The sequence below is a fragment of the Helianthus annuus genome, chromosome 1, assembly GCF_002127325.2.
Source record: "Helianthus annuus cultivar XRQ/B chromosome 1, HanXRQr2.0-SUNRISE, whole genome shotgun sequence".
Classification (NCBI taxonomy): Eukaryota; Viridiplantae; Streptophyta; class Magnoliopsida; order Asterales; family Asteraceae; genus Helianthus; species Helianthus annuus.
This window is the reverse complement of record NC_035433.2, coordinates 9,406,626-9,420,417: the sequence shown is the minus strand read 5'-3', so window position 1 is coordinate 9,420,417 and position 13,792 is coordinate 9,406,626. Positions and strand designations below refer to the sequence as shown.

Sequence of the window (13,792 nt, the reverse complement as noted above, 5' to 3'; positions counted from 1 at the left end):
TAATTTCTGTTTATAATATCATCATAAACCTCCAAGTCATAATTAATAGGTCCCAGGAACTCCTTCTATATCAATGAAAGATTTTGTCCTAGGTATCTCAAACCTTTTCATTTCCAGTTTTGGTTCATGTCACCAACAAAATTTTGTTAATAATTATTAAATGAAAAGGTTTAAAATGAAGTTTTTTTTTTCTTTTGAATGGCAACTCACTTTATATATAAATATAAAGAGCCAGCAAGAAACTGGGAAACAACACAGAACAAGAAAACAAAACAAAAACATAACAAAACGATTACAACATGTCTAGGATATCAAAATCCCTCCAATTCTCCCACAAGGGCGTCTTGACGTTCGAACGGTTGCACATCCAGAGGAACGCATAGAAAAACGACGTTTTCTCGGAAATGTGTAAAAAGTATTAAGAAAATACAAAATTTTAAAATTTTGTGGAAATAGGTTTGAAGTTTTTGACGCATTTCCAAGATCGTTTCAAATTTCGTGAGTACCGTGTAGGAATTTCTGACAGATTTGTTTTCGTAGGAAATTTTCATACGAAATAACTTGTTCTTTCTCACATTTACATAACATGATATCACTTCTATTTTCTGGGAGGCAATTCTATTGAGTTTTCAAACTGTATACAAGTAGGCTCATACAGAAAAAAACACACACACAAACAGTTGCATAAAATAGAACAATTGAAAACATTGCATATATTTGCCACTATACCTTTACCAATGTAGGTTGATCGGCACATCAACATTTTTTCATTACATATAATAGAAATTTTGGAACCTTTTATCATATTTATGATATTTGGCCATTTCATTTCCCATTTGTGAATAAATTTGCAACACAGGTTTTAATTCTACTACCTTTGTTTTTTATTTTTTATGATTTATAGGACAGTTTTAGTGTTTAATCTATTTACAATTTTGAGAATAGAAGAACATATATATGTTAATAATGTGTTTGGCTTTAAGGCAAACAAGCTACACTGCAATAGCATCATCCAAACAATAACATCATTGTAATCAGTGATAAATGATTTTGGGTTTCAAGGTTTTCCCTTCAAATTCCCAATTGGAGATTACAAGTCTAGCCAATGAGCCGGCGGTGGAGTGATAAGAGAGAGACCTAGTTTTCCAAGTGACCCAAGTTCGATTCCTGCCCCCACCATTTAATTTCGGCGGCAGCTGGTGATGATGGGAGACTAGGCGGCGACGATCACTAGTTTGATCCTTGAACTAAGTGGGTTTCACCTCACCGCACTGTCGCGCCTTTGGGCGAGTGTTCATGGGCTTCGGCTCTAGGTGAGGGTTTTCCTCGGTTCGGAGGCGAGTGTATCCCGATGTGATTTAGCCAGTAGCTCATTTGAATGATTCGTTGACCGTTAAAAAAAGATCAGAACCTAGAATCTAAACATTAAACATCTTCAAAATACAGTATATATGCATGGCCAAAGGTAATATGTCTATCTCCATATGGAGGGTTCAAGTCTTATAGTGGACAAAGGTATATATTTTTAACCATAGAACGTCTAATTCAATACCCATAACTGGGTGAACTTTGATAGTCACAACATTTAAGGATAGATAAAAAGATGGTGATGATGTGATAATGTTTTTGTGTCTCCTTAATCCTTTTTGAGAAGATTTTTTTTTTTTTTTTTTGTTCTTGAAGGATAATGTTTTTGTTATGTGACAGCAATGTTTTCTTTTGGTGGTTGCTCATATTATTAACTTTGATAAGTAAAATATTTATCATTCATAAATGCAGACATACACAGGAATGCTTACGAACAAAACTCCAAGTTAAGAATTTCAAAACCTTGCAGAAAAGTAAAATAATCACCATGAACTTAACAACTCCTCCAACAAGTCAGATCCTAGATCTTCCAAAATCAGCAAGTCTTTCTGCTGCTTGTTTTCTTCACTCGAATTGGATGACAAAGACATTCGCTGAAGCTTATGCATCGCCTTTATAGCGAGTGCAGGAGACTCTCCATCCATGTTGCTGAATTGTTGGATGCCATTTAGGGAGTCCTTAACGGTTTCAACTGAAAAGTTTACTACAGATGAGGAACCCCTCATCGAGTATGATGCTTGATCATATGCCAAAGCTGCTTCCTCTGCGGTATTAAAGGTCCCTAGCCAGACCCTCTTCCCCTTTCTTGTCGAATCTCTTATCTCCGCGGCAAACTTTCCCCATGGCCTCTTTCGAACACCAACGTATTGATTCACCTTGTCACCTTTTTCTCTCCTCTCTGAATTCATGACTTCTGAAGGATTATTGAAGCACCTATATAAATAGTTTTTCTGTCTGAGTGGATGTTATATTTGAACCAGGTATATATAGGTAGTTGTGTATATCAAATTAAGAACTTACAAAATTTTATGATTTCCAAAGATTAATATACAATTGACATACATATTTTATGGGTAAAAGAATCTTGTGCTATTAATTAGTAAGAAGACAAGAATACATGTATATTAATAAGTCTGAATGCTTTTTTTCTTTCCGTTTTAGTGGATCCAGATTCATGATAAATTAAGATTAACCAGCCAAAACCACGTTGCAGATAAACTGGAAAGTCAAGCAACCATGAATTTCAGTATCTTCTAGTCTATCATTTATCTCTTTTAATTTCTAGGCGAAATTTGATCATGTGTTTTTTTCTTGGTGAGAAATGAAAAATAGTTATATATTTTAGTGTAATTGGGATTGACTTGGTGATCAAAGAGAATAATAATACACATCAAACAAGTTAGGAGGGGCAAGAGTGCACGCTTGTTAGAGTTATTATAATTCGAAGTGTACGGGCGGAGCCTGTACTCTATTGGGGTTCCAAGGAGGCAACGCCCCCTTGGCGGGGGTCCGGGGTCAGCGCCCCTGGGAGCAGGGTCCAAGGGGCGGCAGCCCTTGGCGGGGTCCAAGGGGCAGAGAATTTTATTTTCTGGAAATTGCCACATTTTCGAGATGTTTAAACAATGGCTGTTTTATGGCAGTTTTATGTCTTAAAATTAAGATAACTGCCATTAGGCAGTTAATGATCCCAAAAACCCCCAATTCGTAGATAGTATTTGGTTGCAATTTTCTGGTTCAGACAGTTCCACAAAAACATACCCTGGTTCAATTTCTCGAAAATTAGAGTTGTATCCGATTGAATTATTCGGGTGAACCACCGAAATAATTTGATCTGAGAGTGACTACACGCCTCTATGATCATCTGGTAATCTGAATATTCCCCAACAAAGATCAAATTATTTTCTGTGAAGATGGCAAGCGGATAGATGAAGGATATGACAAGCAAGTTTGACAAACTAGAGAAGTTCGAAGGTCAGGATCTCCGAAAATGGCAGAAGAAGATGCATTTCTTCTAACAACGTTGAAGGTTGTGTACGTGTTGACTACTCCAATTCCGGAGATACTGGAGGAGGGCAATCTGGAGCAAATCGGGAAGAGGTCAAAGTGGGAGAACGAAAATTACATATGTCTTGGCCACATTCTGAAGGGTATGTCTGATCCCTTATTTGATGTTTATCAAAATGCTGAAACTGCAAAGTTACTATGGGACACTTTGGAAGCCAAATACATGGCAGAAGATTCTTCTAGTAAGAAGTTTCTTGTCAGTAATTTTAACAATTACAAAATGGTTGATGAAAGGCCTGTCATGGAACAGTATAATGAATTATTACGAATTCTGGGGCAATTTGCCCAACATGATATGAAAACGGATGAATCCATCTCTGTTTCAAGTATTATTAACAAATTATCTCCTTCCTGGAAAGATTTTAAACATAATCTGAAACATCAGAAAGGAGAGTTAACTTTGGTTGAACTTGGAAGTCACTTCAGAATTGAAGAAGGCTTGAGAGCACAGGAAAAGTGTTGGTCAATGATGAAAAGAAACAGGCTAGAGAGTCTTCTTTGAACATGGTTGAGACGGGTGAATCATCCAAAGGAAACAGTAAGTTCAAAGGGAAACAGAAGTTTCAAGGAAACAACAATTCGGGTTCAAACAAAAAGCCGAATTACCCTTGTTGGAAGTGTGGTAAGGTTAGTCACTTTAAGAGGGACTGTAACATGATGAAGAATAACAAGTCCGGTTCAAAGAACAAGAATGAGGCTGGTTCTAGCGGGTCCAAGGACCCGACAAGCAAGGTCAGAATTTAGTACAATTTAATAATTCGGTTCATAATTATGTGTCACTGATTTCTGAGGCATTTTATGTGCAGGATGATGATATTGCTTGGTGGGTTGATTTGGGTGCAACAAGCCATGTAAGCAAGGATCTTCGTTGGTTTAAAGACTTTCAACCAATTGAAGACGGATCTATCATCAAGATGGGGAATGTTGCAACTGAACCAATCAAAGGAATAGAACCGTGAATCTTGTTTTTACTTCTGCAAAATCTTTATTTTTGAAGAATGTTTTGTATGCGCCCGGAATTCGAAAGAATCTGTTAAGTGGCATTGTGTTGAATAATTGTGGGTATAAACAAGTACTGGAAAGTGACAAGTATATCTTGTCAAGACATGGTACCTTTGTAGGTTTCAGTTATATATGTAATGGTATGTTTATGTTGAATGTTGATGTCTCTTTTATAAATGAATCTGTTTGTGTTGCTTCAACTAGTAATGTTAATGACATAGCTTCAACTAGTAATAGTAATAACTTGACTGATTAGAAATTATGGCATGCTAGACTAGGATATGTACATTATAAAAGCATTAAGGAAATGTCTAAAATGAGCTTAATTTCACCTATTAACATAAACAATGATAAATGTCATATTTGCAAGTTGAATACGATAACTAAAAAACCTTTCATGCAACATGTTCATAGGGAAAGTAAAATGTTAGATTTGATACATAGCGATCCATGTGACTTTCATGCTTCACCATCACTAGGTAATAAAAAGTATGTAGTAACGTTCATAGATGATGCAACTAAATTTTGCTATGTGTATTTGTTGCATGCTAAAGATGAACCTCTTGAAAAGTTTACGATCTATAAACAAGAGGTAGAGCTTCATCGGAGTGGGTTGATCAAAACCCTACATACAGACAGAGGTAGTGAGTATTTTGATCCGGTGTATTTCCAATCAACTGGAATAATACACCATACCACAGCTCCTTACACACCGGAACAAAATGGTGTGGCGGAAAGGAAAAATATGACTCTGAAGGAAATGGTCAATACCATGTTGTCTTATTCGGGCCTAAGTGAGGGCTTTTGGGGTGAGCCTATGTTGACAGCCTACTATTTGCTAAATAGGGTTCCAAATAAAAGGAACAAGACCACCCCTTTTGAGATTTCGTATAAAAAAACCACCTGAGCTGCATAAGCTGAGAGTTTGGGGTTATAGAGCCGTGGTGAGGCTCACTGATCCTAAGATAAGGAACATAGGGGAAAGAGGTATAGACTGCATTTTCATTGGGTATGCGAAGCATTAATTTGCTCGCAGGTTCTATGTTTTTGTCACACCCCGGTTTCCACGTGTCTCACCGGTGGGCCCGGTGGGGGATTACCGTGACGATGTTGGCAACAATATAGTCAAACCACACAATTATATAAATGCACAGCGGAAGCTTAAGATAAATATTTAAACTTCAACCTCTGGTTGTAATATCAAATGTATTACAGAAGTTGAATATATCCACAGCGGATCAAAAATCATAAATATTGTTCATTCAGATGCAGCAACGAGTTTGCGAGACTATGTACGATGCTTAGGACGCCTATACCAGCCCATTTCGTATAGTACCTGCACTTAATCTTTTTGGGGAAAATACGTCAGTTTACACTGGTAAATACATTCAACTGACACATTTGAAAATGTTTATTTAAAATTGATTTGAATGCACAAGGCACAAACTCTTTTATAACTTGGGAAAATTATTAAAATCTTGTGAACGTTTTACATGTTCTTTTATGCGTTCAGTAGCCCGGGTCGTGCCGGGTTAAAGATTTATAGACACACCACATTGCGTAAAACCGTAGTATAAAAACCAACGGCTACATCTTTTAATTTAATGTCGACAATATATACCGGGTGTACGCCTACACCGGGATGTCGATGGTCGTGGCCATTTCGTAAAATGATGCCAAGGATATCCGGGACAACGGTCATTAAACCCCCCAAAGGCTTTTAAGAAACAAAACTGTTTAAATGAGCCGATCATATTATTAATTAACCACCTAAGCGATGGAAAAATATAATGCTCAATCAAGCGGTATTAATATACCGTAACCCAAGCCCATATAGGGGAAATAAGTTAAAGTATTTACCTTTGCAAGTATATATCCTTAGTTCGATTAAATCACCGATAGCTTTTACCGGGGCTCCTAATCTGGAACGAAGGTTTTAATTAACCTCTTAGAATCCTAACGGGTCCTCATATTAGCCGTAGCCTAGACCGGTTGGTTCCGATATATATAGATATGGTTTAATCGCGCGAAAAGGCGAAAACCGAGAATGGAGTGTGATTCTGACCCAACAAGTTCAGAGACTTGTTTTATATGGGTTTATGGTTCACACTCTGGAATTTGGGGTTCAAATAATATAATTTGACCCGTATCGGCTAATTTATGAAAACTAGTTTCATAAGCCGAACCGTGCGCGCAATAGGCGAAACGGTTAACCATGAGAGTCCTACGCTTATTTCCTAAGTCAATATGCCTTAAAGAGGTTGTGGTATCAATAGGATACCTTCCGTGATGCCCGTAACGAGTTTAAGTTAATATTATGCCCCGTAGGGGCTTTTCGGTCATTTTAAAGACTTTTAAAGAGCTTTTCGAGTTCTACAGGAAATCTGAGTTTCCCGAACAGTTTATAAAGTCTAAAATACTTTATTTATTATTTAAAATCAGTAGCAACTGGAATCGGGTCAAAAGACCTTGTAGAACTCAAGTTTTGGCAAAAAAGGGCATATTTGGTATTTACCGAACCGTAGCCATAACCGCAGGTCATGAGCAAGGTAAAAATTATTAAAAATCTTTAAAATTCCCAAAATATTATTTTATAACAGTGGGTAAAAGTTTTGGCGACGAAATCTTGGTTTAGATGGGTGTTATGCTAATTGCGCCTTTTATTACAAAAGTTTACTTTAATTGCGCTATTTAGCATATCTCTCATTCTAGACCTCGGATTGACGTGAAACTTTAAGGACATGCTTATAATTTAATAAGCAAGGTTCTGGTCCGTTCATGTGTCCGAAATACTCGTTTTATTTTCAAAATGGCGTTACGGTCAACTTTTAGGCGATTAACGGAAATGCGTAAAAGACTCGGATAACTCATGAACCGATCACAGAGGTTTATACCATCATGTAACTTGGTCCTAAGAGAGTCCTAAGGTATGTCTATACCTCACTAAAACGGGTCAGAACTGAAGTCAATGCAAAAGTCAAACTTTTGCGACATTCGGCTCCGAACCGGTTCAATATAGCAAATGATCGATTCAAACGAGCGCAAACAAGTTTATATACTTAATATCATATTTTATGAGTGTCAAAACAGGTTTCTTAGTATGTACATTACAGATTATGCATAAATCGCTAAAATAGCTTTCTGTTGACTTTTTAAGTGCGCGTTTGACTCGATATTTGACATAGTTAGAGTGGTGATCAGGGGGAACCCTTTTAGAGGTTTATTACCCACATAAATACCAACTCAAAACCACTTTTGATTCGTCATAAGACTGAACCATTTGCAATTTATTGTAATGACAACCGTTAGTTACGACGGTTGTGTTTATAAGCTATAACTATGGAAATGCAAGACCATATTGATTGTGAACGACTTACAAAAGTTGCTTCTTGCTTATAGAGCAGAGATGGATGCTTGGGAGCTTAGAATGATCAGGAGATGAGTTGTTTGAGGTGTGGTGAACATATGCTCACAATGTGGCTATTTATAATGTTCAAAAAGCCTCAAGATCATCACAACTCAGCCTACAGCTGATTATGGATGATTGGCATGTGTCCCCTGGAGCTATGGGTCAAGTGTAGGGTGCCCATGCCTCATTTATTGGAGATTTGGTCATTCATAATGCTCAAAAGGCAAGAAGTTACAACTTTCTGCATCTGGGCGTTTTACGCGGCCCGCATGGGAGTTCCATGCTTGTTTAATGCGGGTCGCCTGGGATTCAAATAACAGGCGCATAAAACAGGAGGCTCGCGGCCCGCCTACACTTAGGCTATTACTTAACGCGGGTTGCGAGAGGCTTGGTTTCCAGAAATTTTAAATCTTTTGAAATGATTATCAGAATCTGGTAATTAATAACGAAATCTTTCGTAATGATTTGCCTGACCTTTCGGTTTTGAAGGGGTAACTTTGCGGTTTGGCCCTCGGTTATTTACCGATAGGGGCCTCGTGTTATTTACCCGCATTATTAAGTCCCTGGTTAGTTTATTAATTATCCGGAAAGCCTTAACTTTCATTGTTGACGCTTTCAACCCTTCTCATACGAATTTGAGTATAACTCTCTCGTTTTAAGACGGAACTTCGCGGAATTTGTACAGTATATTCTAGTGAGCGTATAATACTGTTACGAAGCCTTGGGAACGTTAAAGGGTCACTCAGAGGTATAATTAAACATGTTGACACAGTTAACCCCTGTAGCTCGTAATCTCTCACTTTCTTCCGCGTTTCGCTTCCGTACGATCTATGTTTTATTCGTTTGAAGGTACAAGCGTTATTTAGGGTTACTATACAGTATATTTACCCTTGTTGACATTTATAACCCTCGAATTTATATACTTTCAAGGTTTGTCAAAATTAGTCCTTTATTTATTATAGATGCCACGTGTAATCAAATGACACGTGTTAACACATCATTGGACACAAAAATTCGAGGTGTTACATCCTCACCCCCTTAAAATAAATCTCGACCCGAGATTTACTCAAATAAATAGGGGTACTTTTCTTTCATTGTAGCTTCGACTTCCCACGTATATTCAGGACCTCTACGAGCATCCCATTTGACTTTTACAATCGGTACGTGCTTTCTACGAAGCTTCTTTACCTGTCGATCCTCAATCGACAAAGGTTTTTCTATGAATTTTAAGCTCTCATCTATATGCACATCTGTGTGTGGAATCACCAACGATTCATCGGCGAAGCACTTTTTGAGATTGCAGATGTGGAACACGTTGTGAATTCCATTGAGCTCTTCAGGCAAGTTCAATTTATAGGCAACTGATCCGACTCGTTCAATGACTTCAAAAGGTCCTATGTATCTCGGACTCAGTTTGCCTTTCTTGCCGAAACGCATCACCCCCTTCCAAGGTGATACCTTAAGCAACACCTTTTCACCCACTTCGAAGTGAAAATCCTTACGCTTCGGATCAGCGTAGCTCTTTTGCCTATCGCGGGCAGCCTTGAGACGTTCCCGGATCTGGACAATCTTGTCCGTTGTCTGAAAAACTATCTCTGGTCCCGATAATTGGACCTCTCCTACTTCCGCCCAACAAACAGGCGATCTACATTTCCTACCGTATAATGCCTCGAAAGGCGCAGCCTTTATGCTGGTGTGGTAGCTATTATTGTAGGAGAATTCGATCAGGGGTAAATTCTTATCCCAGTTACCGCCTAAATCGATCGCACATGCACGAAGCATGTCTTCTAGCGTTTGGATAGTACGCTCACTTTGACCGTCCGTCTGTGGATGGTAAGCCGTACTAAAGTTTAAACGCGTGCCCAAAGATTGCTGGAAACTCTTCCAGAAGTGAGATGTGTATCTAGTATCCCTGTCGGAGATAATAGACACAGGTATGCCGTGTAAGGCTACAATCTTATCAACATAAAGTTGGGCTAACATATCGGAGCTATACGTCTCCTTGATGGGTAGAAAATGAGCTGATTTGGTCAGCCTATCAACTATGACCCATATTGTATCGTTTCCTTTCCTGGTTTTGGGTAACTTGGTTATGAAGTCCATAGTTACGCATTCCCACTTCCACTCGGGAAGTTCAGGCTGTTGTAGCAAGCCAGACGGCTTTTGGTGCTCGGCTTTGACTTGAGCACAAGTCAAGCACTTTGCTACATGGGCGGCCACAGACTTTTTCAAGCCTATCCACCAATAGTTTGCCTTTAAATCTTGATACATCTTATCAGCACCAGGATGAACTGAGTATTTGGAACTATGGGCTTCCTGGAGAACAACATCTCGTAGTCCTCCATAGATCGGGACCCATATACGTCCGTTCAGCCTAAGGATTCCATCCTTGCTAAGAGTCAACTGCTCCTCAGTTACTCCTAACTTTTCATCAGGGTAATTAGCTTCCAACACAGCCTCTCGCTGTGCAGCTAATATCCTTTCAATCAAATTGTTCTTGACCTCAATGCTCTTGGCATTGATTCGAATAGGTTTTACCCTTTCTTTCCTGCTCAAGGCATCAGCGACTACATTCGCCTTGCCGGGATGGTACCTGATCTCGCAATCATAGTCATTCAAGGTTTCCATCCAACGGCGCTGCCTCATGTTCAACTCTTTCTGGTTGAACAGGTGCTGGAGGCTTTTGTGATCAGAATAAATCACAAATTTAATACCATAAAGGTAATGCCTCCATAATTTTAGTGCAAATACAACGGCACCCAACTCCAAGTCGTGGGTGGTGTAATTCTTTTCATGCACCTTTAAATGCCTTGAAGCATAGGCAATCACCTTGCCCTTCTGCATAAGCACACACCCCATGCCTGTGTGTGATGCATCGCAGTACACTACGAATTCATCAGTGCCTTCCGGTAATGTCAACACAGGTGCGTTGCTTAGCTTTTGCTTCAGTATTTCGAAGGACTCTTGCTGCTTTGGTCCCCAAATAAACTTTTCTTTCTTCTTGGTTAGGGAAGTCAAGGGCGCAGCAATCCTCGAAAAATTTTCAATAAACCTCCGGTAGTATCCTGCTAATCCTAGGAAACTACGAATTTCGGTAGGCGTCTTTGGCTCTTGCCAGTTCATGACCGCCTCTACCTTAGCGGGATCCACTTGGATACCACGCTCACTCACAACGTGACCTAAAAACTGAACCTCTCGTAGCCAGAATTCACATTTCGAGAATTTGGCGTAGAGTTTCTCACGCTGTAGTAATTCGAGAATGCAACGGAGGTGCTTCTCGTGGTCAGCTTGGTTTTTGGAATATATAAGGATATCGTCGATGAAGACTATGACAAATTTGTCCAAATACGGCTTGCAGACGCGATTCATGAGATCCATGAACGCAGCCGGTGCATTTGTGAGCCCAAAAGGCATCACTAGGAACTCGTAATGACCATAGCGAGTCCTAAATGCTGTCTTATGTACATCCTCATCTCTGACCCTTAGTTGATGATAGCCCGACCTTAAGTCGATCTTTGAGAAGTAGCTCGCTCCTTGCAGCTGATCGAACAGATCATCGATCCTCGGCAAAGGATATCTGTTCTTTATGGTAACTTTATTTAGCTCTCGGTAGTCGATGCACAACCGCATCGATCCGTCCTTCTTCTTTACAAATAGGACTGGTGCTCCCCAGGGAGATGAACTAGGTCTGATAAATCCTTTCGCCAGCAGTTCATCCAACTGGGTCCTCAGTTCTTTCATTTCCGTTGGAGCTAGCCTGTAAGGTGCTCTTGCTATCGGAGCTGCTCCAGGAATGATGTCTATTCTGAACTCCACTTGTCTATCTGGTGGCAAACCAGGTAGTTCTTCAGGAAAAACCTCGGGGTATTCAGAAATGACAGGAAGATCCTCGATCTTCGGCTTCGGTTCTTCAATTATCACCTGAGCCATGTAAATTACGCAGCCTCTGTTCAAACACCTTGAAGCTTTGAGCATAGATACGTCCTCGGGTAACCCGTACTGCGTATCTCCTCGAATGGTAAGTGATTCACCACTCGGAGTCTTTAGCACTATATGCCTCTTGCCGCAAATGATTTGGGCCTGATTACGGGATAACCAGTCCATGCCTAGGACTATGTCGAAACCCGCTAGTTTGAAGGGAAGTAGAGATAGAGGAAAAGAATGGTTCTTAATGGATATTTCACATCCCTCTAAGACAGTGGAGACGGTTTCTATCGTGCCGTCTGCTAACTCTACTTCGTATTTCGCATCAAGGGTTTTGATAGGCATATTTAGTAGTTGGCAAAATTTCTGGTCTACAAAGGATTTATCAGCGCCAGAATCGAATAGTACTCTTGCAAATATATTATTTACGAGAAAAGTACCTGTAAGCACGTTGTCGTTCTGGACCGCTTCCTTTGCATCCATGCGAAAAACTCTCGCATTTGACTTCTTTGTGTCTTCCGCCTTCTTGGCATACTTAGGGCAGTTACTCTTGATGTGCCCCTCTTCGTTACAACCATAGCAGGTTGCATCCTTGATCTTTTTGCACTCCACAGTCTTATGATCCTTGGACTTGCATAGTCCACAGGAAGGAGTCTTTGATTGCGACTGTGAGTTCGATGCAAATCTACATTTCCCAGAGTGGGGTTTCTTGCAGATTTTGCAGTTGGGCCTTTCACCAGCTTGCCCATCTTTCTTTGTCTCAGCCCCTCTCTTGTCGTCACCGTTTCCACGGTGCTTCTTTCCAGATTTTCGTGAGGTATCATCCTCACGTTTCCTCTTCTCAGCCTCCTTGCTCCTTAGGGTCCTCAGACGGACAGCGTCTAAGGTGAGAGACAAGGAGAGGTCAGTAACTGACCTGAAGGTCGTCGGCCGAGAGGCCTTTACACTCGCCTTTATTGCGGGCTCTAAGCCCCCAATGAAATGGGCGATTCTTCGGGGTTCTGGTGTCACAAGGTATGGGACCAGACGAGACATTGTATCGAAACTCGTCAAATATGCCTGGCAGTCCAGGTTCGTCATTACCAGTGACACAAAGTCAGCCTCGATCTTCTCAACCTCATGCTGAGGGCAGTAGTTTTCCTTAATAAGAGCAATAAATTCCTCCCATGTCATTTTGTACAAAGCAGACTTACCCGATGCCTGCACCAACGCTCTCCACCATGCCAGGGCCTCGCCCTTAAATGACTGGGACACATACTTCACCACATCCCTCTCTGCACACCCGCTGATGTCCACAATAGTGTCCATCTCATCTAGCCAGGTGATACAATCAACAGCACCTTTCTCCCCTGTAAATTCCCGGGGCTTACACGATACAAAGTATTTGTAGGTGCAACCCTTGGCATTTGATGCATCAGTATATTCTCTATCGCGGTGAACGCTGTTCTCAGTGGACGAGTTTTGTCGTCATCTTTCTTGGGTTGAGAGGGTGGTTTGGAGTGTGTCTTAGGTTTAGAGGGTGGTTTTGATACGGTTCTGCCTTGGGACTCAGTATATTGACGATCAAGAGCTGCCTGAACAGCATTGTCAATCAGAGCCTTCAGCTGTGCGCCTGTCAGATGCACTGGCGCATTGTCGTAGTCATCATCATTAGTATGGCTATTGTCTCCGTTGGGATCCGCCATTGTAACTTGAATCTGTTATAGAAGATAACAAAATTTCATTCAGGAGATTATTATATAATCGTCTTTTATGACAATTTGTCAATCATGGTAACAGAGACCATATTTGGTTAACTTATTATTTCATTAAATATTAGGATTTGAATATATCCTATTTCAGCTATATAAATAGTATTGGCGGCATAAAGCCTAATCACGAGGATGGTTTATATTATTAGCCAAGATTTCAGAGAATCAAAGGCATAGAGAATTGAACCGTAGTTTTTTTATCTCTTACTGACAGGGAGTCATAGACCACCACTGCCTTTTGTCTTTATAAAACAATTATTACGGCTCATAGGCA

At 40.1% G+C, this 13,792-nt stretch overlaps 2 protein-coding genes across 2 annotated transcripts; one reads left to right on the top strand and one right to left on the bottom strand.

Annotated features, from left to right (window-relative positions):
* Window positions 1-1,835: 1,835 nt before the first annotated feature.
* On the bottom strand, window positions 1,836-2,276 carry LOC110876735 (ethylene-response factor C3). The gene has a single exon (XM_022124919.2). It carries the CDS (start codon window positions 2,274-2,276, stop codon window positions 1,851-1,853), a length of 426 nt encoding a protein of 141 aa, XP_021980611.1. The 3' UTR covers window positions 1,836-1,850.
* Window positions 2,277-3,355: 1,079 nt separating this feature from the next.
* Window positions 3,356-3,934, top strand: LOC110876810. The gene has a single exon (XM_022124994.1). It carries the CDS (start codon window positions 3,356-3,358, stop codon window positions 3,932-3,934), a length of 579 nt encoding a protein of 192 aa, XP_021980686.1.
* The last annotated feature ends 9,858 nt before the right edge of the window (window positions 3,935-13,792 follow it).